The sequence below is a fragment of the Poecile atricapillus genome, chromosome 13 (assembly GCF_030490865.1).
Source record: "Poecile atricapillus isolate bPoeAtr1 chromosome 13, bPoeAtr1.hap1, whole genome shotgun sequence".
Lineage (NCBI taxonomy): Eukaryota > Metazoa > Chordata > Aves > Passeriformes > Paridae > Poecile > Poecile atricapillus.
This window is the reverse complement of record NC_081261.1, coordinates 8,253,337-8,279,994: the sequence shown is the minus strand read 5'-3', so window position 1 is coordinate 8,279,994 and position 26,658 is coordinate 8,253,337. Positions and strand designations below refer to the sequence as shown.

The 26,658-nt window shown below is 45.4% G+C and overlaps 1 protein-coding gene across 1 annotated transcript in view; it reads right to left on the bottom strand.

Moving 5' to 3' along the window:
• Nucleotides 1–26,658, bottom strand: part of KLHL3 (kelch like family member 3) — a 48,188-nt gene that overhangs the window by 7,277 nt on the left and 14,253 nt on the right. The window contains exons 4-12 of the mRNA XM_058848739.1: nt 24,782–24,903; nt 16,983–17,145; nt 14,271–14,380; nt 9,257–9,373; nt 8,106–8,255; nt 5,466–5,583; nt 4,528–4,725; nt 3,619–3,720; nt 998–1,126 (exon numbers count right to left, since the gene is read on the bottom strand). Coding sequence (XP_058704722.1) covers nt 998–1,126; nt 3,619–3,720; nt 4,528–4,725; nt 5,466–5,583; nt 8,106–8,255; nt 9,257–9,373; nt 14,271–14,380; nt 16,983–17,145; nt 24,782–24,903 — 1,209 coding nt within the window. The remainder of the gene's footprint in view (nt 1–997; nt 1,127–3,618; nt 3,721–4,527; nt 4,726–5,465; nt 5,584–8,105; nt 8,256–9,256; nt 9,374–14,270; nt 14,381–16,982; nt 17,146–24,781; nt 24,904–26,658) is intronic.

Sequence of the window (26,658 nt, the reverse complement as noted above, 5' to 3'; positions counted from 1 at the left end):
GTGGGGAACAGAAAACTGCAAAGAAATTTGGCAGGGGAGTATGAGAATTCCTAACAAAGGGCTTGCTACATGTAGAAACACTTGTAAAGCAGCACTCAGAGCAGAGTGTTTCCAACAAAGACAACTCACTAAAACAGGTAGGTTGTAGAGAGCAGCCTCAAACTGCCCAGCTCAAAAGGGAACTCCCACCACAGCTTAATCTGCAGGGTCATTTCAGCCTCAAAGAGCAGCCCCCAGGCTTGGCTGTGGGTAACTGCACAATTTAACATCAGGGACACGGCACACACTGAGCAGGACCCACAGTGACAAATTCCCATTCACCTGAAGATGATTTTAAATGCAGTGGGTAAGAGCTCTTATCCCTTTCTGAGAGGAACAATCACAGAGAAGACAAATTGCTACCTGGCCCAAGATCAGTAGGAAATTAGAAACCATCAAGACTAGAATCCAATCCTTTTACAACAGGTCCTTTCCTCTAATTCTCCAGATCACCAACTCTTGCCAACAAAAAATTAACTAAAAACTAGCTAAGCAGGGACAATCTGAGATGAATTTTGTTATCCTACACATCACCCCATGTGCAGATATGTTTTGTGTTGCAAAGCACCCACTGGGTGCTTGCAGGAAGATCCAAAATGAAAATTCATCTGAAACCCTACGGTGATAGAGGAGAGGGAGGTGCAGTTTGGCTTTCCCGTGCCCAGCTGTGTCTGCAGCTGGCCATTTTGAAAGAGAACTCTTTGCTTACAAGTGAGATGCATCTGTTAGCAGGGCTACTTAGAGACACCAAACATTATTTCATTAGTCCAGTAATCAGTCTCAATTTGGCAGATTCTGTCCAAGTCAGGAGAGCTGTTGAGAGCTTCCAAGCCATTACATTTTTACCCCTCGCAGAAAGGGGTGCTCATAAGAGGGTGCACTTGGAAGCCCAGCAATGCCAAATCCCACTTTCCCTTGCTGTCTGTGAGCAGGGAAGGCGGTGTCCATCCCGCAGTACCTGCCCCGCTGCGCCGTGTGCTCATGTCAGCCACGTAGGTCCACTCGTTGGTGGCGGGGTTGTACTGCTCCACCGTGCTAAGGCACTGCCGCGACGCTCCGTCATAGCCCCCCACGGCGTACAGCTTCCCTGCAACACACACAGCCACGGCTCAGCCACCTGTCACAGCCCCGGGGACAGCTCCTGCCTCAGGGTGGCTCCAGGGGACACGCCTGAACCTGCTGGCATGTCTGGGGAAAAGCCTAGCAAGGGGATCTGGAGTGGATCGCAGACAGGAGGGACTGTAACGCTGTTAAACTGTCAGTAACAGCAGGATACAGCACGACAGCTTCATCAGAAGCCACAGCCCAGAGGATTTTCCAAATTACTTGTTGGCCCAGGAGAAGAGGCATTATCAAAGTGTGTTCTATTGATGGAGGGTTCCCCCCGTTCAGGTGTGCTGTCAAAGCCTGTCACTGCACATTAATTACAGCATCACATGAGCAATAAATACAAAATAGCTTCTTATAATAATGTAATACCTGCAAAGAAACCCAGACCTGATTTTGTAGAACTTGGGCCAAATTGAAACCCAGAGATGCTGCGAGTGCAGCTGAGGCCAGCTGGACACAGCTGGTCACTCGTGCCCAGTGATGACAGCAGAGGCTACTGTGTTGTGAGGGTGTCCTGGAGCATGAACACACACTTACTGAGACCAGAGAAGCACAATCAGATATCACGGGACTGTATCATACGTGAAACAAGGCTGATGCTCTACTATGTCCGCTGCTCCCAGGCCTGACTGATCCTCTCCCCTTGTCTCCCTGTATCATCTATCAGCTTGTTTTGCATTTAAGCAGTTAATTCTCTGGGCAGAGAAGGATTCTTCTTACTAAAGCAGCCAGCACAAGGCATTCTGGTTCAAGTTCAGGTCTCCTAGGTGCTACAATAAACAACAATTAAAAAAGCTCAACAAATACGTAGAAAAAATCTAACCTATTTTTTCTACAAAAGCTAGAAATTATACCAGTTCTTAATCCATGATAGCAGGGCCAGGCCATGAATGAGCTGTGCAGATCTTTGCATGCACAAGACTCCCAGCAGTTATCTTCAGCCTTAGGCTTTTGCATCCTCCTGTTTCTGGATGTTTGCAAGGCTCCAAGAACAGACTGGCTCTTTTCTTTCTCCCTCAGGCCCACTCATGGCCTCCTTCTGCATCTTCCTGTCTCTTGGAACATTTCAAACACTTATTTGTGCTATTGTCCTGCCTGGTATTTGTCAATGAATCAGGCAAGACTGCCAGTCCAAGCAAGACAAGATTGATTTCCCCAGCTGGCATAGATTATTAGGTATTTTCAGTATATTTCAGATCATCTGATCAATTTTTGTCCCATTGAGATGAACTCTGTGGATTAACTGCAGGCTGCAGCTGGTTCCCTACACCAGTATGATCAGCTCTTGTGCCCATCACATGCCCTCATTATTTTTATCATTGACTTCAACATATTCAACACTTACTTGTGCTTTCAAACAAACCAAAGGAAAAGGATTTCATGAGTCTCCAGTAGAAAATCTGTCCACAGAAATGCCTCTCTCAGGTCCAATACTTTTTCTGCATTCAAGCCACTTGAATAAATTCTAATGACTGACAGCAGCCCAGCACTTCCCAAGCATGGGCCAATTTTGAAGGAGGTGCTTCTTAAACATGCAAATTTAAGTTAATGACCACTATTTATTCTGATTTTATCTCCCTTCTTCTTCTCACATAAACACATTTCATGAACATTAACATATTCCATGTACTTCCCACTCAAAAAGGTCAAACCAAAGCACTGTAAAGAATAGTTTACATGATTAATAATAAGGCTTGTGCCAAGGCTGCTCTGCACTGCACTAACTGGGAAGTGCTATGCCACATTAAAGTTCAAATAATGCCTTTCACTTCTTTCAGAATAGATTTTGTAAAGGAAGAAACAGTTCCTACTTAAACTTTTCATTGTCCTGAAACCAAGCTGCTCAGTTCCAGCTCCCTTAAATTTGGTGCTGAGACAGAGGTGCCAGCAGCTGCCACCATCCTCCCAGGCCTCCCACCTCGCTCCGAGCTGCTGCAGCACCGGCCTTTGCTATCGTCAGCCCCTGCTCGTTCAGGAACCACGGCAGAGCTGTGCCTGATGTCAATAAACACAGGTTTTAGTATTCCTGCCAAACCACCAGCTTGGGGCTGTGGGACAAACCCTGTTCCTGTTTCTCTGGCTGAGCAGATTTTCCGTGATGGGTATTCAATCCACGCAGCGTCTGTCAGCAGCAGCAGCATCCACTGCACAGCAGCTCTGGCTTTCACCAGCCAGAAGCAGCCCAGGAAGAATTTGGATTCAAAGAAACCTGCACACACCTAATTGCATTCACAGGAGGCATGGGCTAGTCTGATACAGGTTCGAGGCTCTTGGAAAGCTACACATGATTTTTCATCAAGATAAAAAGGAGAATGGAAAAAGTTGCAGCAATTACATCATATAAAATCAATCTTTCCCAACTGGTCTAGGGAACAGTTCTTGCCATTCCCTCCTACTGCACTTAACCATTCAGGCTTCTGTTTGGCACAGTAACATTTGCTTGGTGGAAATGGCTGCTGATTTTCTTACCCTCCACAACTCCAACTCCAACACTGCTTCTTCTTGTGTTCATGGGAGCCACAAAAAACCACTCATTGGTTTTATAGCTATAGGCCTCAACTGATGCCAGACCTAGTTAAAAAGGGGATACACAGGTTTTCTAATTAAAAAAAAAGAGAAGAAAAAAAGATTGGTGTTGCACTTTCATCTGCCTTCCACCTCCTCCCAAACCCGTAATTCCCACCACACTCCTGCAATCCCACTTCCTAATCCCTTGCCTCTCAGACTAGGACCAGCATGTCAATGCCACTTCTTCAATGGCTGGGAAAACTGCTACCCCATCACCCCTACCCTGGGACTGCTGCCTCTCCAATGTGCTGAGGATACCAAGGTGAGCAGAGTCCAAATTCCAAGCCCAAAAGCCCCACATCCTTTCAAGCATTACAAAATGTCCATGCAAAGGTTTAAAAATTCCCCCAGACCCTTCTGCAATAGTTAGTTCAGGGCTTAACCAAGTGGCAGAACTTTACAGCAGAGGCAGACGTGTGAATCTAAACACACAGCTATGCCAAGACAAATCCCAGGCACACACACCCTATAAGATTCCTTGCTAGTATTTTATTCATGTTGCTATGAAAAATTTAACTGAAACAAGGAAAAATCCCTTCTGAGCCCAGAAAAAGCATAATCATACAGAGAATGAGGCTGAAATAACTGTATCACTAAAGAAAATAATAAGGATGAGATTCTCTGCAATTACTGACGGGTCAGAGCACGCACATGGGTAGTTACAACACACACCAAACCCCATTTCTGGCTCCACTACAGAACCATAGAGGAAGGGCACAGGATCCTCTCTAAAGCTCTGCAATCCCTGCAGGGTCTCTGGAAACACTTTTTTCAGGTCAGGCACTGCCTGTTTTTTGCCCGGTCACCTACCAGTGCTGCCATCAAAGCCGCCCACTGCGTAGAGGAGGTCGTTGAGCACGGCGGCGCCCAGCGTGCTGCGCCTCTCCTGCATGCTGGCTATGGACGTCCACTGGTCCTTGACGCCGTCGTACACGTCCACCGTGCGCACCCGCAGCGACCCGTTAAAGCCCCCCACGGCGTAGACATTGCCAGCCATGAACACCACACCTGAGCAAAGAGGAGAAGGGTTTGACAGCAAACACCTTGGGAAGTGCGAAGGATCTGTCTAGACCCTGCTCGCCTGCCCGGGTGTGAGAGGCAGCGGGGAAGGGCAGAACACGGGCAAGGCTTTGGCGTTTTCCGCAGGTTAACGGTGTTGAAGTCGAGCATGATAAAACATACTGTCATATGGGAGGTGAAACGCACATGGAAACATGGCAGCATAAGGCACAGATGGAGCTCACACCTGAATGAGTAATTCTGTGAGCCAGAGGGAACACCAAATGGTGAGCCACATTCACAACCCTGTCAGATGTTTTCAGAGGAACATTCCCAACTTAAAGATCTGCTCTCCGTCACCCACTCCTCCGCACCAAGAGGGACTGACTCAGCTCCTTTGATTTTTCACGAGGAAACCAGCAAGAAAAACTGGACCCCTGTGGGCTGCCAAGACAGCAATGGGGGAGGAGGAGGGGAAACACTGATGGGAAACAGCCAGGAGAGAGAGAGAGATGATAAAGGGGAAACAGTGGCTATGGAGGGCTGAGAGGCAGGAGCAACCCCACTAGAGAGCAGGACATCCACCTGAACAAGAAGGGAAAGGTGTCTGTAGAGGAAGAGGAAAGAATGGCAAAAAGAAAGAGCTGCTTGAGGCCAGAGGAAGCTAAAGGGAGGACCAAGGACATCCATCCAGTGCTGAAGAGCTGCATTGGGGAAACAAAGAAGGTTGCAGCAAAAATTCCCTTTACCTGCTCTGCATCTCCGTGAGGGAAGCTCAGCAACCTGATCCCACCGCTCCTCCTCAAAATCATAGCACTCCACACTGCGAATGGCTTTGGGTGCCTGCCCACCCACCACAATCATCACCTGCAGAGGGAAGAGAAGAGCTAGAAAACCTCAGACATGACCCTGGGCAGCTGCTCTCTGCAGAGAAACCATCACCACAACCTGATCAAGAGCAGCTGCCAAAACATGTGCTGAAGGCCAGCCAGAAGCCTCTGCAGGGAGAATTATTTCAGGCAATTATATTTCAAGGGGGAAAAATTTCTCTCCAATTTAATGCATGCTAAGCATGGCCACCCCATTTACCCTTCCTCACTGTGTCCAAGATGGGCAACTTGCCCAACTTCTCCTTGAAATACAAAACCTTTCGGCACCACAGCATACCCAAGACTCACTGCAAAAGTATTTTTAAGTGAAGAAGATTCCAGCACAATTTCCAGGGGCGGCCCACTGTTTAGTCATTATCTCCATGGTGGTGCTAAAAATAATCAATGCCACTTAGCAAATAAAACGTGACAGCTGCACTGCCACCTGCAGGGAAGGCGACACTCAGGGAAATCACCAGAACTGCTACAACCCAGGGGGTCTGGGCTGCTGAAGGATGTGATTTGTCAGCTTCATTAAGGCTTCTGGCTGCCACAGGTATTGAAGCAAATGCAGGAATTAAACTCTGAGTTCGTCACAGGTAGGGAATAGCTATGCCAGGGTGGATAAGAGCAACCTCAGGAGCAGAAGAACCACTCTGCTGGGTCAGGCTAAGGGGTCATCCAGCCCCAGCCTCCACTACCAGCAACAGCGAGGGGTAGACACTGGTGGGCAAGTGAGAAGACCAGAAGACCTGGGCAGCATGCAGTGGTCCTTCCCAAATCTGCCCTCTCTGCTGCCAGAAGACAAGCTCCCCACGGACACCAGCGCCAGGAGCCTGCAGCTCTGCACCCGAGAGTGCCCATGGCTCTGAGCCCCAGCTGGGCACTGCAAACCAACACCTGCACAGGCATCCAGCCCCAAAACACCTGCACTGATGAGCAGCTGGACCTGCACTTTGTTCAGCACACATTTCATTCAACCCTCCACACCCATCAAGAGGGAGGATTTGCTCCCCTTATCACAGGACAAACATCACCCAAGACAACCTGATTTTTACAAGGCCAAGGAGCTAGAAACAAGAATGTAAGGTTTCAAATATAAAGAGTAGTTGGAAAATTGACTTTAGCCTCTGCAAGGCAGCTGGGAGTAGCTGAGCGGATAAGATCGTCACTTGAGGTCATTCGGATAAGAAACTCAACTCCACACAGGGTTGCTTTAAAAGTAGAGAGCTAGACAGCAATTTAAAGAATTTGAAGAGCATGGAAATAGTGGCCTGTTTGATCTACAAAGATGAGAACATGATATCAGAAACCAAATTAGGTTTAAATTAACAGCCTGACTACTAGTTGTGTAACAGTCTCTCATGGCAAGCTGCAGGGCTTCACACGATTACAGAATTAAGGGATTTCACAGCAGACAATAATCCCTCATCAGCAGGACCAACAGGCCAGATGAAAGTTTCTCAGTAACAGGATTGCTGAAAGATCATCACCTCCTTCCCTTTCTTCACAGTTCAAAAGAAAGGAGAGACCTGCAGAAGATTTGGATTTGTGCTCATAGGTCATGCTATAAAATATGTTGAGAACCTCTGAACTCACTGATTTGCTGTTCCTTTTATCCTTAACTACTTTAGTCCTTGAACAAGGGCCATGTCAGCCCTTCATGATACCCCCAAAGCTGTGTTCTACCAACTTCATCACAGCAACAGCAGGCAGAAAGGACACTGACACACACTGCCACGTGCTGCAAAACCACGATTTCTCAATGAACAGTCCAGTATCCAAATATCAGAAACAGCACAGATCTCACCATCCCACAAAACAACCTCATCACTGTTAGTGCTCAGAAAAATAACACACTGTGGTTTTGATATCTCGGAATCTCCAAAAGCTTATTAGCAACTTCAGTGGCAGTCTGCTGAGAGACATTGTGCCAAACTGTGTTTATGTCTGGGGCACAGGGAAAAGTTCCTGTGGTCTTTTTTTCCTTCACTAATAAAGTGGTGGCCGAAGCATCACACACCTGCGGGATAAACATGGGGAGTAACAAGGATTATTTATTCAGTTGCTGCTTTGAGTCTATTGAAATTCACTTCAGACTTCCTGCCCACGGGGCTGGGTGCTGTTGTTTCCTGCTTTCCTGGCTTCTGATTATGGATACAGGAAATGAAGAGACACCTACTGTGACCCTTCTCAGTGGGGCTCCACGCCACCCTTACCAGGCAGCAGCAAGCTCAGCCAGCCCTCCCAGCACTCCAGCGAGCCACCAAACCACTTGTGGCTGACAAAACGTTTCAAGAGCATGTATACTCCCTCCCCCAAGGGTTTATCTAAGTTTATCCAACTGAATCATGTTTCCTTGCTGGGCACAGGCAATGCCAGAAGAGGGAGTAAAACACTTCCAAGCACAATCACTGAGTTAGTAAAAAGTAACATGGCAAGTTCTCGAGTTCCTGTCAAAGACTGAAAAAGCCACCAGGAACAGGGGTGAGGTGACACAAAGTGACAAGCTCAGCTTACCTTTGGCAAGCTAACGGGAGTCCTTGGCTTTGTCCTGGGATTCTTTATTAGTTGCCTTTGATCCAGAGGAAGCAAATGATATTTCATGGCTTCAATAAGGAAATCTTTACAGGTGTTGTTATTCTTGATTAAAGCTTCTTCTTCAACTGTCTGAGAACATGCACACACAACAAAGAACATTTACACTGGCACAGGTCACAAGGAGCTTTGTGGAAAGAACATACAACCTGGAATTTCCCTTCCAATGTACCAACATTTAAAAAAAGTAATGCAGGAGACAAACACAGACTTCGAGGTCTTCCCAAAGAAGTACATGCAGTAACATCCAAGCTTGTCACTTTTTTCCAAGATCACTCGCAAGAAGTGAGTATTTTATCACCCTCTGCCAAACACTTGATGCAGCAGAGGAGAATTCACCAGGAGTCTGGATGCAAAGTAAGCAATTTCTTTTATCTGAATCAGAATTTTTAAGGAGAGGCAGTATCTTTTATTCCCTCAGAAGCTACAGATGAAAGAAAACCAAAACGATGATGGGTTCATCTTGTGAATACCAATTTTATACCAATTGTATTGATTTTTTTTAGACAGATGATAAAAGCACAATAGTCAAAGAGCCCATATGCCAACCCTTCTTTGGGAATTCTCAGCTCATTATCTAGGCCCAGATCCCAGGAATTAATTTATGAAGAACAATCTCCAAGTCAGACTGAGTCAGAGTGCCTTCCCTGCCAGCCACACAGATCCATATGTATGCACAGTACATGTCGTAAACCAAAATTATCATACATTATGTGTTTCCATTATGATGTTTTGCCTGTGCATGAGATAAAAAAGCTGCATGAGCTTGTAACAACACCACCACTTCAGTATTTTCAGGATGAAAAATCACGAGATATTAACTTATCAATGTCTCCCCTAAAAGGGCAGGAGCTCTGCTTTCAGCATTCCTGGCAGAGCAGGGGTCCCATTTACAAGAAGGCTCCTGGAGCACACACTGATTTCAGAGTCCACTCAGTTTTTGCTTTTATTCTTCTGTTTACAGACTCAGCAACAGACCAAATTACCTGTCTCAGACACAAACAGCCAAGCCACTGATTAAGGAGCAACCAGCAGCTTAAGTGCAATTATTAATGACTTTTTAGCAGACTAACCTGTACCAGGTAATCTCTGGGCAAAAGGGGCAGGCGAACATGCTCCATCAGCTTAGCCATGTGCTCTAAGCGAGATTCCTTCTCATAATTTATCCAAGAGATAACTGCTTCAAAGACCTACACAGATAAAGTACAATTAAATGGGGAAAAGAGAACTTCCTTGCAGAGTTACCCACCCAAAATCAGAAGCATGGTGATTTTAGAGCATCGAAGGAAGGGGGTGCAAGATCTCTATCAAACAGATGAAGAAGCTGTGACTGCACAGAGCAGCACTGTAGCAAAGAGCTGAGCTGACCACACATGTTAACAAGCAGCTTCTAGATGTGCTGTATCACTCCCAGAGCTAAGTGCATGTCCAGAACAATCATATACCTCTTGGACATTAGTACTGGAAGGCAGCCAGGAAACTTAATGAGCCTGCTGACATTTGCACTGGGCATTCATGAAATCAGCCACAACAATTACTCCTGATAACAGAGATCTCCCTCCTCCAGGAGCCTGGCTACACAGTAAAGTCACTATGCTCATATTTAATCACTGCCCCAGCTCCACCAGCCCCCAGAAACCAAGAAGTCTTGAGGACAAGTTCCCCAGACACTCAGGGCAAGCCCTGCCTGCAGCCATGGAGCCTCTGCACTGCGTGCATTTCACTGCTAAAAATACTCAGATATTCCAGCTGGGGAACAAGGGCACACTGGGCTTCTGGTCTAAACCAAAATCTAGTTTTACTTCCAGATCCAACTGGTTGAGATAAGCATCCAGAGCTGGAGTCCATGACGAAGTGCTCACAAACAGCCCCATGGGCAGAGCCCTGGCGACGCACAGGCACAGGAGAAGCGTCCTATGTGGGCTCCTGTATGAATATGCATGTGCTTATATAACTGTGAGCCTCACTCACAAAAGAAAGGCCTAAAAATGTCACTAGGAGTGGGAAAGGCTTCCTGAAACACCCAGCAAGGCAGGAAGAGGGGCTGATGCAGTCTCAGATGCTGCACAGCAGGATCTGGATCACTGCAGTGGAGTTTCCCCACAGAGAGAGAATTAAATTCTGACACGTAACTCTACACATAACATCTACAGGCAACACTCCCCAAGCCTTCTCACTGCCCAGTTACTCAGGGGGGCTGAGCAGAGACTCTGCCTGTACTGTGCTTCCCCCAAAAGCATCCCTGGCCCTTCCCTCCAGCATGCCAGGCAAGCACCCTTGGTTTCAGCTTCCCTCTGGGGTCACCAAACGGTCAGGCCAATTTGCACAGATAATTATTTCTTTTTTCCATCCCTCACATCACTCCCCAAGAAACCATTTTGTTTGGTCCAAGATCACTAATTTGACAAAATCAACCAAAAAGGAGGGCACCATCTTTCAGTCCCCAGTTGTTGCTGGTAAGTGTATTTGCAGGAGGCCTTGGCAGACACATCCTGCCATGAAGGAGATGCAGAGCAGGAAGGGGTTTCTTCCTCTTAGGATAAACAATATACTTTTAAAATGCAGTAAAGCACCAGCCTGATTTCCTGTGCCAACAAAGTTCCTGCTGAACTGTTTGGAATTCAGGACACTGCAAGGAGGATTTAAGCAACACAACAGGGAATGGTGTAATCAAACCACAGCAAGTGCTGAGGAGAATAACTACTGCAGAGCCTTTAAGTATTTTAAAATTAAAATAAATAAACAAACAAACATTTTAACTTTGGCTATGAGGCCTTTAAAGTAGAAACTGGATTGTTGTGAGATTTTTTTACTTGCAAATGAGTGTGGAAGGAGGGTAAAGCAAATGTTTAGCCGACAAACAGGCTTTTCATTAACCTCTTCTGCACAAAGGCTGAGCTGCAGAACAGGTCACAGGGCTGGGACATGCCCAGCTACAGGCCAGGAGGACAGTGAAAAAGTCTAAAGGAAGGTAAGGCACTAGGAATAAGCTGCTTCCTCAGTGCTGGAGTCCACTCCTGAGTTAGGCAAGCACTGATGCTTCCCTGCTGTGCCTACTCTAAAAATAACTTTTTTTAAAAAAAAGTCAGAGTCTGGCACCTTCTATTGGCTCTGATTCCTAATTTCAGAGAAGGGGGAAAAAAGGCTTTAATCCAAGACAGCAATATCTCTATTTAAAGGCCACATCTGTTTCCAGTCCTGCCGTGCCCTCCCTCCACACACCGTGCCCGCTGCAGACCCTGAGCAGCTGCTGCTGCTCTCCTGTGACTCTCCAGCCAGGCAGGACCTGCTGCCAGGGTGGGATGGACAAAGCAGTTGCCCACACAGATTGATTTAGAGCTGAGGCACAGACTGATACAGCAGCTGGCACCTGCCTGGCTGCAGGAGCGGTCCTGAGCTTGGGAGAAGTAAATTTCCCACTCTAAGGAGCAGAAGGGTAAAAGCCTGGAACATCCCCTCTCTGCATACTGCCTAAGGAAAGAGCAAGCCCAGATGTTTTCCCAGTCTCTTCAGCCAAAAATCCATTTGTTAGAGACTCCCAAGAGTGAGAACTAAACCTTGCATCAGCTTCTGCTACATGTCAGCAGCATGAGACAATGAATCAATTACCAGACTCTGTGTAGAATCCCCAATCCAAAAACCTCAACCCTTTAAAAAATTTCTTTAGCCACTGTCCTGAGTTGCCAGAAGACCATTCTCAAGTCCTCCCCACTTCATACATCTTTAGTAACTAACAAATAATTATTATTTTTATATGTTGTTTTTTTTTAGCTTGCAAACAGTAAAAACAGACAATTAGGTCAGGTACAGAAAACATTAATAAAACTCTTCCAGGTACCCTATTCAGCTATAGCAAAAAGAGCAAGCAGGGACAGCAAACCTCTGCCCTATTCTGAAAGAACCTGTGTAACTGCAAAGGCTGCTACAACAAGGGGGACAGAAGAGAAAGGAAAAAGGGGAAGAATCTTTGAGTGATGAGGAAATGCTGTCACCACTTTACAATTAGATTTCTGTGCTAGCAGAGAATTTTTGTCATTCTGATGGCCTAGGGGTATAAATAAGCCAAAATTGGTGAAGATATATTTTATTAGGCCAATTGGTATTAGTTGCAGGGTGGCAAAGGAAGGGAAGAACACACAAATTCCTGAGGCATTCCAAGGGCAATTCTCCCTCCCTGATCCTGGCAGGACTTGGCTCTAACACCTCCCAGTGATACAGGGATGGAAATGCTCTGGGGCTCACAGGTACAGTACATGTATGAGACACAGCAAGAAGAGGAATGAGACTCCTTGTGAAATCTGGCTGTGACAATTAAGCTGCCAGATTTTTGAAGTATTTTGCACATGCATACACACAGATGTACGTGTGTATGCACAGACTGGTATACGCACATATATACTTTTATATACTTTGTCTTATAATATATATCAACATTAGCAGATAGAAAGATTAAAAGTGAGGAAAATGGCTTGTCTGTCATGAAGTTAACATGAAACAGCAGCCTACAAGTCTGTCCTCAATTTCCAGCATTTCTTTGAACTCCAGCACATTTCACATTTATGTTCCACTCCCATTTTCTGCCTCTCTCCTGTTATTCAGATCTTTTGTTTTGAATGTGCAGCTTATGCTTACATTTCCTGCTACTGCCTTGCATTCTCAACAATCTTTTCTTTTACAAGTTTTTTTACAGCCAGCTAAAGAAATACTGGATTTGATTGTGTAAAGCTCAGATGAGGGAAGGAGCATTTTGATTCCCCTGGGCGCAAGGCCAATAAAAGCTTTTGAACAATGCTGCACAGGACTGGAAAAAAAGTGGTTACTAAACTTGCACTTCCCTTTGCAGGCTGCTTGGCTCAGGCAGAGAGATTCTGCTGTGAGTTCATGCTATTTGCTGTTTCCCTTCCTGGCCCTGGCCCAGCAGCACCTCGCAGCCCCCGCCAGCCCCACGCCCGCGGAAACGCGCCCGGAGCCTCTGAGTTTGCTGGCTCAGGATCAGCAGGGAGCATCCCTGTGTCCACACCTCACATGGAACAGGACTCCTGGTGACTTTCACAGTCCCTCTGGGCCCAAGCACCTGCGTGTCTGCAGCCCAGAGGGGCTGAGCAGGAGGAGAGCACACATGAGGATGGGCAGCCCAGCCAGCAGCACCTCCATACCCAGGTCCAGCTTCAGCCCACCCAAACACAGGCATCCAAAAAGGGCCCTGAAGTTACAGATCACACGATCCTCAAGCTCTCCTGCAGCCTCTTAAAAGTGACCATTTAAATTTAGGTACATGGTTTAGTGGTGGCCCTGGCAGTGCTGGGTTAGTGGTTGGACTCAATGATCTTAAATTACTTTTCCAACCTTAATGATTCAATGACTCAGCAATCTCCCCACAGTGACAATTTGGAGATGAGCTGAAGGACTGGAGGCACATGCCTGTTCCCAGAAATCTGCAGCAGGTCATACAAGAAGCTCAGATTACAGAATGGGGCTGGAGTTCACCAAGCACCATAAACACTGGTCACCCTCCTCCCCAGGACTCCAGACTACACAAGGGGCACTGAATGTTTCAACCACAAAAACAATATCAACCAGTGCCTTTTCCCCCCCTCTTTCATTAAATACACTGAAGATGCTAGAAAAACATTTCCTTCCTTCCTTTTGGTTCCCTTATTTTTGTTCCTTTTTGGTTCCTTTTGCTTTTGTTCTTCTATACAACATGCAACAGAAGCCAGTATTCCTCCCTGGCCTAATGGAATTCCTTTTTTTTTTTTTTTTTTGAGGTCTTACAGCAGGTATTAAATGCTTTACACAACAACAGATAGGAGTTTCCTAGTTTTCCAGAGAGAGAAAGTAGTTGGTTCTGAGCCCCAGGGGTTTTGGAGTGATATGGATCTGAGAGTCATAACTTCCTGCAAAGAACAACCAAGTGAAGGTCATTTTTATGTGTTTTTAGGATTCACATTATTTTAATTTTCCTTTCCACATGATCTCTGTTGGAGAATGGCCCCTAAGGAGCATATCATGATAACAGTTCCTGGTGTAAGATCTAGAAACATTCCAGCATTCTTACATTCACTCTTGCTATACAATTTACTGTACCTTTTCTTCAGAGGAGACTGTGAGCTTGTCACTTGATATTAAACTGCAAACCTGGTCCAGACTAAGGCTAAGAAATTCTTCTCCTAGCATCACCTCAGGGAAATGCTGCTCTGTTCAACAAATGAAAAGGGGGAACAGAAAATTATAATGAAATCCATGTTTTCAGTCAGTGGAAGCACCACAGAATTCAGAGAACAGCTCTTGCCACAGCTCTGAGCACCCAAGACAGACCCACAGCAGCTGCGAGTGGAACACAGACAGAAACCACCCTCAGAGCAGGATAAAGAAACCTGATGTTATTTCAAGCAGCATGAAATACTTTTATAAATGATACTAAACTTTCTGAAAAACCACTGAGAATATTCCAGTGGCAAATACAGTTAAAAGTGGCAATTGAGACAAGGGCAAATGTCTAAAGTAGTAAATAACCTGGCCACTTCAGCATGCACCTTCCCAGTTTTCCCCTTTCCACTTAAGCCTGCAATTGTACAAACTTCTATTTCTCCCTTTTTTGTCTCCAGATCCCTCCATACTCTGGGAGCCACTTTAAAATAAAAAGCACATCACTGAATAGAACCTCAAACTGGAGGAATTATGCCTGAACATCATCAAATCTGTCAAGCTTTATATCTAGCCAAAAGGCACACAAAATAATCACTTCCTAAAAAATAATTTCTAGGTCAAATATGTCATTAGTCAGTTGCAGCAATTTTGGTTTTGCAAGAATTTCTTACATATACCGCCAATTTAATCTCACCTGTCATTTGCTAAGTCCCATTTATCTTTGGCTGAATAACAGAAACATGAATCTCAGACACTTTATCTGAAGCAGCTTCTTTCAGGTTCTAATTCTGTAGCTTTGAGCAGCTCAGACTCCTGTATCCAAAGAGCTCTGTCTGCCTCGAGTTTTCACATCTGCAGTGCTTTGCCTGACAAACAGCAGCACCACAGGCACATGAGCTGGTGTAACTTCCAGGCAGAAGCTTTTTGGAGCTCCTGAACAGCCCCTCACCAAAGCTGATGCTGCAGAGTTGGACTCTGGACTTGGACTCCCCAGTCACAGACCCTCCTTGCCCTACTGAGGACCAAAACCCCACAGCTAAGCCAAAGGCTCTGATTAAAAATAGCAGCATGTGGATAAAGTGTTATACTCTGTTATGCTGGAAATATATATATATATATATATATATATATATATGATCTAATGAACACTTTTTGCCTTAAACACTTAAGAGGCAGGAAACAGTCCCCATACAATAAGCTGGATGCATTCTGACCTCTGGGCAAAATCTCATATTCATTCATTCTAGACTTTTTCTGGCAGCAGAAAGGCATTTGATCTCTTGTTATTAGCTGGAAGCAAGTAAGAATATTTACTGATTTTAATAAAGGAACTAGTGCCTGCATCAAGAAGGCTCCTTCACCTACTAAAGTTATCCATTGGCCAGAACTCAGCATTTCTCAAGTAACAGCTCATGCATGCATGGACTCTTGAGCTTGGGGACCTCTGTCTTGATTTAAGATTGTTACATAAACAACATAGTGAAAAGAATTTTAATGGCATTTTTATTAATGGAGTTCCATTAACATTACATGGGCTGCTGTACTAACTGGGACTTATGAAGGCCAATAAAACAACAAAGCAGACCTTCTAATTGCCAAACAACCAAATAAATATACAGTGAATGCACTGCTTGTTGGGTTAAAGATTAAACAGGGCCTGGAAACAAGGATAATGAGATATTACAAGCAAGCTTTTATACAATTAACCATTCCTTCCAGGGTACCTTTTTCTCCAGGGGATAATACAGCTAGAGCAGCTGAGAAAGTTTTAGTTTTATTTGCAGGAGAATAGGGGAGGACTCAGTGGATACACTTTTATTCCACTGAGCCTACTTATGGTCCAATTAAGGACAAAATTGTTAAAAAGGAAAATGTTGCAGGACAGAGCAGGTGCTCTGGGAGACAGCAGGTATATGTGTTGCTATACAAATTATCAGAAAACAGAAAAACAAACTGGGAGAGAACTATCAGCTTCTCCCAAGCAGAGGTCAAGAGCAGCTCTGCTGGAGGAGACTGGAAAGTGCTTGGGAATTCAGAGCTTGGGGCTGGCTGAAAAAGCTTTACATTTACAGTGTAGAGGAGAAATGCTGAAAGCCATTGCCTACACCTACTTATTGCAACCAAACACATCCACTCCCAAGGAAACATGAGCCTATGCTCCCTGGGGGTAAGGGGCCATTGCTGCACAGATCAGAGCCTCAGACTGCAAGGCAGTTCTAGCTGAGTGTTCCAACATCCAGCCACAGGAATTAATTTTGCCCAGTGCCATTTATTCCCACAATGGAAATGCCCAGCAGTGCCTCCTGCTCTCCCAGGGCAGGGTCCATGGGGAGGACACCAGCACACCAACACCAAGCTGTTCCACAGGCAGACCAAGAGCTTGCTAGGATCACACTCAGGAACTGTTTAGTGAGCTGAGATCCAGAGGATCAGGCTTTTTTACCTTCTAAGGCTTTTTTACCTTCTCCCCTGTGAGCAAAACACATTTCACAACTTGCAGCATCACAAGTTCTAAGTCCAGAACCAAATAAAGTGCTCCCTTCCTGTTCTAATACCAGAAGTCTGAAGACACCAAGGTGCTGAGCCCAGGGGCTGCTGAAGCTGGAGGCAGGGTCAGCTCCACACACAGACCCCCTCCCCTCCCCTCACCTGCGTAGGCGTTGGCCTGCTGCAGCAGCTCGGTGCAGGCGTGCACGTCGGCAAAAGCGCGGATGCCAAGGCAGTTCGTGGGATGCAGCTGGGACTGAAGGAAGTCACAGCAGTTTTTTCTAACATCCATCAGTTGCAATAAACTAGCAGCTGGCAACAAAACCTGCAAAGGCACAAGAGGGGAACGAAAGTGAGCAACAAGGAGTGGTTCACAGCTTGCACAAATTGGAGGCAATTCCCCTTCAGACAGGGACACAACCCTGTGGGGCCATGAGAAGGAAAGTTCAAGTCTTAGCTCTACCCATCTATGCAGAAGATGCCTGTTCATGCTCAGAGACATGGAAATGGCTATCCTACACTGGGCTATAAGTGGAATTGCTCTCACAGCTTCTCCCCACAAGACCTCAAAACAAAGTGAGGACAAGCCAGAAGCAACCACAGATGCTCCTGAATTTCTGGCTTTGCTGCAGGTAGGTCCTGCACACAGATTTATTTTTTTTCCCCACAAAGGGCTTTATATTATTTATAAGTATTGCCATCAGATTCAAAGCCCATAGCAGTCTATCAGTCCTTAAAACCCTGGACTTTGTTACTTCCAAAACCTTACTGGCTTGTGAGTAGGGTGCCCAAATAGTCATGTAATTTCTCAGAAGCTCAAGCAGGTTTTGGTAACAGCAAGGCACTTGGGAAAGACAGGTCCAACTATTCAAATTAGCAGCTCTCATTTACACTGACACAAAATGCTGGAGACACTTGTGGATCATGGCTGCATCTAAAAATGAGGTATTGCTTTGTACATCCAAAACTAAGCACAGAAAAAGGAGACAGAAATGGATGACAAATGTGACATCTGCTGGGAAAAAACACCTTTGAGGCCAGTGAGAAGGACAGGAAGTAGAAAACAAAGTCCATCAGGACATTACAGCCCGTGACATCAGCTACTTCCTCTCTTACATCCAACAGCAGCTGCAGACGTGTCTTATTCCAGTTCTTTTGTAGCTCTGGCTGCCTCACACATGTCCTTCCAACTGGGCATCTGTGCTCACCATCTGAGCACACATTTCTGAAAAATTATTGCCAACTCCAAAAAAATAAGCAGCTGTTAAACAAACCAAATAGGTTAACAGCATTCACCTCCCTGGATCCTGATGGCAGCAAAGGGATTAAGATGTTCCCTCCCTGTCCTTGCCAACACAATCCCATTCCACACCAGGGCAGGACACACAACCTGCTCCAGGTCTTTCTAAGCAACTGATGTGTTCCACTCCAGCCCAGTGGTAGTGGCTGACTGCTGCCAAGCAGCCACCCCAACAGGCAACAATAAAAAGAGAAGTCAATTAACCCAGGAGCCTGTTTTAGCCCAAGCCTCTTGATGCCAGGAGCAGATTAGTTCGTGGCTTTGATTAAGTCAAGATAGTAATGCTCTAGGATTTTGAAACCTGTGAACCACTTTCTTTCTAACTGAAGCATTTCTGAACAGCTGAGCTACCTAAGGGCTTTGATGGCTCCATGCAAGCCATCTCTGGCTACAGACCAGCCAGGGCCTCCTCTGGGCACCCCCATCCATCCAGGATGCATGCCTGCCAGTCCAGTGGGCTGCTTACCTCCAGGGTCTGGGATGTTGCCTCCAGACCAAAAGGAACTCACTACCATCACCACATGCACCAGCCCCTGGACAAACCAGTGCTGCTGTTATGGCCTGTGCTGGCTTGAGAGGCAGTGCAGAAGGAGCCTTACACCACTTCAACCTTCAGGAAAGGGGCATTATCATCATACAACACTTCTCAGAAATGGGATATAAAAAGCCTATCAAGAGATGAGGGGATTTTCTCTTTCTTACCTCCCAGCTGAATGTCTCAATACTCATCTTGTTTTTACCAGGGAAGGCAAAAAGCAAGCAAAGGATTTCCGTGAGAACAAAGTCTGTTTCCTTTAGAAATAACAAGAGGAAATGCCCTGCCTAAACATGCAGCAGGACCAAACTGCAACCCCATTAATATCCAGGAAAGTTACTCACATGGGTCTGGATTTGACTCTTAATATTTGAACTCCAACAGCCGTGAACGATTTAGTGAGAACTGGCTTCTCTACCAGATCTGCCTCCAGATCAAAACCCACTCATTTTTTGAAACTATGTCAAAATCATCTGCTATTACTACTGAGACTGACTGCTTTGCTTAATTTATGTCCAGAACCTCATCTATGGGATGTGTGTCTGTATATATATATATATCTATATATACATATAACATCTAGTTCACTAGCTGTGCTCTGAAGACTCCACACAAATTTCAAGTTTTACACAACATTGCCTGTGCAATTACTTCTGTAGACCTTTGATGTCTCTAAGCTAGAAACATCTTTCAGCCAAAAGTGCTCTGTATATATAAGGTTCATTCATTAATGCTGGACTGCAGATGCTGGGGTTAATTCCCTACTGTGACAGAGCCTTACAGGTAGCCTTGGCCAACAGTTAACTTGCATCATTCCTGCTCTGCAAAACTGGGAAAGGAGCATTTCCCCTAGGCAGAGGATGTAATAAAGCTTATAAGCAGCTTTGGCAATTTGGTCAAATTGGAAGCCAAGTAAAAGTACTGGCTTTAAGCCTGAGCTGTACATCCAGGGCCACAGCTGGGACTGCACATCTGCCCAAACAGGGAGACAGCTCCCAGGCACCCACCCAGGGGAACCTGTGACCAGAGAAACAAATGTATTTTGTGTTTGCAAGGCAGGTAAAATACTCAGTTTTAAACAAGCTGCTCTAAACAGCACAAACAGTGGAGATAAAACTACATTAGCGTAATGTGGCTTTTGAGTGCAAGGGTGGCAATTAGGCTTTGTCACACCCCAGCTGCTCCCAGGCAGCACATGGGCTGAACAACAATACCTCCACTTAAATGTTCCACCTGAGGTAAAAGAGCCCAGACAGAGGAAGGTGTGACAGCATCAGGGAGTCAAAAACCTTGTCAGGAGAAGGAGACAGACAAAGGATGTTGAGATGAGAGAAAAAATGGGAACTGGCTACTTCCCTCCTGAGCTGCCTTCTCCAACTTCAGACACATCATCCCCTGGTTAAACAGTGAAATAAAAAATGTGAACACATGCATCAGGTGCAACACAGTGCTCTGGTGCCACATCCACAAGTTCCTCCTCAGTTTTCTATTAGACCAAGCCATTTTAAAATACTTCCTATAGGTTTAACAAAGGGCCCCCAACCCAGAGGAGTCAGCCCTGCAATGGACCAGGGACCCCTGCACCCCAGGGAGATGCATGGCAAGGGGTTTTGGTTCCAGGGAGGAACACAGCCCTAATTTATTGCTGAAAGGTGCTCTGACTCACCCTGGGCTTGCATGTACTACAGCTGCAGATTTTGGACTGAACACGGGGAAGAGAGATGGACTGACCCCATTTATAAACCCTTTATCATCAAAACTGCACTTGTCAGAGAACTCTCTTTCTTTGTTGTGATCTCCTAAGTGAGCAGGGAAAGCTGAGGTGCAGAAGCACTTCTGAAACAGAAATATTGCAGCTCCTAGCAAAGCTTTTTTCCTCTTTTCTTGAGACAGTCTTTATGACAATTACTGTACCTGCAAAGCTGACAGGTTCAATATCTACTTCCTCCAGACAGCCGATTTCAGATTTTGTTCTCTGTGTACGAGCCATATCTCAAACTGTGGCAGTACACAAGGACACCTCACACATGTGGTCCATGGCATATCATTCCCAACAATTTAATTGTGAAATCAGGTCAATCAGGACTTTTTCCAGGGAATCATTACAACCTGAATGACTTTCTCAATTGGGAGGGCAATTCTCAGGCTGCCTGCCAGTAATGAAGTGTCACTGGTGGGGCTGGTTGGGACACACTAAGGAGGGACTGTATTCAGTGCCTAGAGCCAGAGGTCCAGGTGTTTTCTCTGCCTAGGACAGGGAGAGGCCTGTTCCCAAATCTCTTCATTCAGCTCTGCCCAAGGGCACCATGCAGAGCTTCTCCATCACTGAGCTGGCAGGTTTGATACGAAAGTTGGAAAGCAGGCAGCAATGTCACCACTTCAGCTGCAAAATCAAGACCTAATTGAAAAATTCAGGTGATTGATATGTAAAAAGCACCAGCTACCCCATACATGTAGAGAGCAGCAGACCCTGTGCTCTGATGTGTGTTTATGATTTCCACTGAGATCAACCCAGGAACCTGAGCATCTGTGAAGTTCCCAAAGACACTCACTTTAGTATTCCTTCCTTTTACTGCGTGTCAAACTGCATGATACACATTCCTTCTAAATACATGTATCAAGCTCCACCTTCAAATGAATGAGTTCTTTATATCATGCATATCAAAATTTACAACCAACCTTGATGTGGGATGGAAGAGAAGAGAAACACCAGAAGGCAGCAGGTGTAGAAATCCCAAGATGGATTTTCCTGAAACTACAACACGACTGCAATAAAGACAGAAATTCTGTCTCTGCAACATGCCTTCTAAACAAGTGGGAGGCTTAATCCCAAATACATGTTCACAGGTAAAACTTCTCTATCATCCATCATCCCTGGGCCTTCCTACTGCTGCATCTCTACTGCCTTGAAATCCCACCTTAAGAATGACGTTCCAATAGATAAAGCAGGATTGCATTTGTTGGGGTAAATCTCACCCATGTACCCCAGCAGGGTTAGAAGAGAGTATTCCTTCCACATGGGCTCAGGATGAGCTGAAAATCCCCTTTGCCTGCACATTTGGGACATAATCTTGAGAAGGAATTGGATGAATACCCCCAGGAATGCACTACCTAGATGACGACTGGAACTGACCGTAAAGGCTTGGCTCCTTGTACACATATCCTTCCTTATATAAAAAACAAAACAAAAGACACTGTGTCATTTTGTTGCACAATCAGCTACAGAAATACGTGCTTAGAAAAAGAGTCTCACCTTCCTGAGCCCATACCAGGCCTATAAGAGCCAAAAAAAAATAGAGGTTTCTTTTAGAAAGGAAACAACAAAAGAAGTTGTTAAAATGCTTCTTGTTGTGAAGGACTGGGCACTGCTCAGCATTCAAACACACTTAGGAACATTCATTCTGCACTCCATGATACCTTTGATGTTCATCTTCTTCTCATTTCTATCCTGCTGTCATCTTATTTTTGTCACTGACAAGATAGTGTCATTTCATTTATTCACAAGTTTTGATACCTTGGCTGCATCTGCTCAGTTAATGTCACTAAGCAATTATTATTTTTTTTTCATAATTTTTACAGTGATATTACCTGGCATCTGTACTCAGAAACTGCATCTTCCAGCTACTGAGAAAGTCTGAAGAACTCCTTTAAAAAAGCACCCTTGCCCAGCTAGAGAATCAGAACATGTGACAAGGAAATGGGAGAGCTCAGGAGATACCTGCTGGGAAAAAAGGAAATTTCACTGTGCTCAAGCAGGGCTGCAAAGAAACATCACTGAAACAGCACAGACAGGCACTACTGAGGTGTCCTTCCAGATGGATGGATGGATGGATGACTCAAAGCTGCACAGCAGGAGGATGTGATGATGCAAGGGACCAAACCTCACTTCTTTCTAACACTGGCACTGCTAATTCAGACAAGAGACTACAAGGAGCTTCATTTTTGTTGTTTTTAGCCTTCACGTCATGTGAAGCTTTCCAACAAATCACAGAATATTCACCTCTGTAACCTTTTCTTCTTGTGGCTGGAGGTGAATATTAACCTCTTTATGGCATTTTGTTCAGAGTGAAACACTCAGAGACAGGATGGAAATTACTCTTTCTACTGGTTTCATAACACAATTATATTAAATTCCATAAAACATTTTCAGCATGAACACTTTAAACATGTAATAAAATTTAAACTAGTCAGTTAATCTTGCAGTAGATCAGCTTCATTTCTTAGCTCCTATGAATTAATTTACCTCAAGCCTGAAGAGTTAATCACAAAGGGGATATTGAAATAAATGCAGCAGTAAAAGGACCTGCTTTACTAGATTGGGAAAAAACACTTAGTATGCAAAACTTATATTTTTTCATCTTACTGTCTGAGAGATGAAAGCCAAAATGTAGCCAGGGATCTACTTTAACTCCCTGGGTCACAGAAGGCAGGGTTTGGTTATGTTTTACTAGAAAAGACGGCTGTCTAATTGCTCAGGAAAGGCAACACCTGGACTTTTCACAGACCTTCTGGGCAGGACAGAGCTGCCTCTCCAGTCTGCTCCAGCTCCCACAGCACTGGTTACACCCAGGTGCAGCTGGAGCACCCAAACACTCCCCTGGGAATGCAGCTGAAGTCACTGCCCCATCAGTGCTGCAGGCTCAGCAGATGGGATCCCAAGCTCTGCACATGCCACGTGCCAAGTGGGACCTTCTGGAGCACCCAATGCCCAGCAGTGTGGAAGGAAAGCACACCTTTCACAAGGCACATGGATACAGCCTCCACATTTCCCACAGAAACAGGGACCAGCCTGAGGGTGTGTAAATGTCATTTCTCCTCCAGCAGTGGGAGATCCCAGAGGTGCAAGGAGCTCCACCCCAGTGCCCCAGTGAGTGATGTTGTGTCAGCTCCTGGTGACCCTGATGGGGGTCACACAGCAGACGGCCGGGCCAAGCCAGCCACGGCTGGGTTTGAGTCTCAGCTCCTTTGCCATAGTGGCACCTTGAAGGTCTCCTCACTGAAGATCTTGAAGGTCTCCTCAGCCTCACTGCAGGGCAAACCAGGCTCCACACTCCTACCAGTGTGACAGCTGCCACACAGCTGAGAGCACACCTAACAGCCACCTTTGTAAAACCAGAGGGCAGAAGGGGCAAGAAAAGGCTCCCACAGATTTAGGTCATGAAGGATGGTAAAGGGTTGGACTGCAAAGTGGGTCTAGCTCAGAGGTTTGCCCAAACTCCTGCAGGAGGAGCAACAGGTCAGCAAGAACCTGCAGTGTGCCTGAGGGATCAGAGCAGAAGAGTTCACAGCAAGAACCTCGTTTCAAGCAGAACCGGTCTAATTTTGCCATGTTAATTAGGTCAACAAAACTCTCCAGCATCACTGACAGAGACTTGTTCCCCTGGCAATGTCCAAGTGAAAGCGAGGAAGACAACAGGCTCAAACTGCCACTTACAAACAAAAGAGACCAACTGAAAAGCACGTCCACACACAAGCTCTCAGCATCCCTCCCAGGCATCAGTGGCTAAGTGCAGAGCCTTTTTCTTACCACAAATACAAGTAGAGTCAAAGAAAGAGCTTTACCAGCAGCCACAGCCACGTGACACTGAAAAACACTATTCCTGAGCACCCTGCTTTATTTGAAGGCCGCCTTTCAATTACTCTTTCCACTTCTGAACAAATATTTACCTCTCAGAAATTCAAGACAGAGCACACACACAAAAAAGGAAGAATGTCCTCATTTGAACAATCTATTCTACTCAAAGCTCTATGAAACAACTCAAACTACCCAGAAGAATTTAAAAACTAACAGCCACATTCCTCTGCCATGGCCTCGAAACATTTGACTCACTGCTTGAGTCTATTCTGACCTTCGACAGACTGACCCACAAGTCAGCACAGCTTCTTGGAAGGCAAATGCCTGCTCTTGTTATAAGAGCTCCACACAAAAGCAAAATGCAACATGACTGAAGCGTGGGGAAAGCACTAAAGTGCCCCAAGACTAAACAGAGGCTGGAAGCAGCTCTTTTCAAGCTCAACCTTTTACTTTCTGCAGCCTGAGGAGATCCCTCACCCCTGAAGAACCTGTGCCTTTGAGTTTCAAGCTTTTCACTTGGTTCTCCACAGGAGCTGCTGAACCAGACCTACCTGCACATTCTCCTCTGTGACCTCGATCTCAGCGGTGTAGATGTAATCAATCAGCTTCCTCAGGGTCTGCCCATCGACATCTTTTATCTCAATCTTCTTGGCCTTACTTTCAGACATGTCTCCTGAAATTAATTTCAAAAGGACAGTTACAGTTTGCTCTGCAGGACCTTGCTCCCCACACATCCAGCACATTCTTCTGGTGTGCTAAGATTGCCTGGCACTATCCCTCACCATAGAAGAACCATCACTGAGATTCTCAGAAGCCTCCTAATGCCACCTAAAAACAACTCAAGTTTGAGGACACTGGTGTAAAACAACATAAATGAGTAAATGCAACAAACTCAATTTCTTGACAGAAAAGAGCCTGGCATGCTTCACCTGCATTCAAACAAATATAAGAGCTAAAAATAAACCCCCAGTATGTCCCTCAATCATGTCTCAGTACAGGGACAAACTCAAAGAGACTGTGGATGGGTCTTATGAAGGCCTTTGAGAAACATATTTTTATCTATATTTTTCATAAATATATTTAAATGTTTTAAATATATATATACATATGGATAGAATGATTATGTTGCAACAGCTACATTAGGGCATTTTGTGGTATACCCTACATTAAAAGCAATGCAGTGTTATTCTCTTTCTTTAAAAAGAAGCTGAAACCTGCTCAGGAAAACAAGCACACAGCCAGCAGTTACACCCAGCATGCGGCAAGCTTCTCTCCTAAATTACCTTGCTGTAACCCATCCATCACTTGCACCTTGTGCAAAGCATCCACACAGAAAGATTCACTTCTCATCTCTTACCTTCCCAATCTCACACCTTTGGATCCAAACTGCATCCCTTCTCCAAATCCATAACTCAAAGGCACATGGAACTAGAGCAATGATTTCCTCCCTGAACATGCAAGTAAAGCCCCGTAGCTGTGTAAGAGCCTATTCATTCACCCAGAGCTTTATGCACACCCACAGGAGCAACAGGAGCACATCAGAGGAACAAACACATGCAGTGGGAAAGAGAAAGGACTCAGGACTCCCCATGGCCCTTCCAGCATCCCCACACATGGTGACCTCACCGAGGATTTAATCACCAGGATCTCCACAGAAAAGAAAGAACAAAGTCCCAAGTGGAAAGAAAATGATAGGTGGAAAAGCAAAACTAAACAAAGGAGAGTATGAAGAAATGTCAGTCCTTAAACCTGAGCACGAATAATCACTGCTCTCAGAAATCTGGTGACTCAGTACTGCTGTGGGATTAAGTGGAAAAATATTTCCTGCAGCCTATAGAAGTAATTACAGCCTACATCTCCGCGCAGCATTCCACAGGACGTGGCCAGGCACAGTAAGTGCACAGCACAGAGTGAGATGCTAAAGAGGGCCCAAGCTTCAGCAAAACCTGGATCCTGCTAATTGAACTTTGCTGACTTTCCTTATGTGAATAAGGAGGTAAATAATAGGAGTGGGGTGGGACCATGAGTGTTAGAACAGTCAACAACGTCCCAAGAACTGAAATAATATTTGCCCCAAATTCAATTTTTAAAATTGAATAATAAAATGTTATTCAGAGAAGCCCATGAATACAAATGAACCAGTACAAAAGGATAAATGACCTACATTTGGGAGGCCTTCAAAGCAGGTAGGACTTTTTAATTGACAAAATGTCATCTTCACACACTTCCTCCCTGCAAAAAAACCCAAACATCTCTAGAGATGAAAGGGTGCTTCTGAGGACAGAGCAGCTCCCAGCAGCCCTGTGGTGCTGGAGGTGCCTGTGAGGAGCACCCACCAAATCCCCCTGCATGGGGAGGGCAAGTGGAGCCCAGAGCCCTGCAGGACCCTCGGTGTGGGAAGGGGCTCAGCCACACACACCCAGAGATT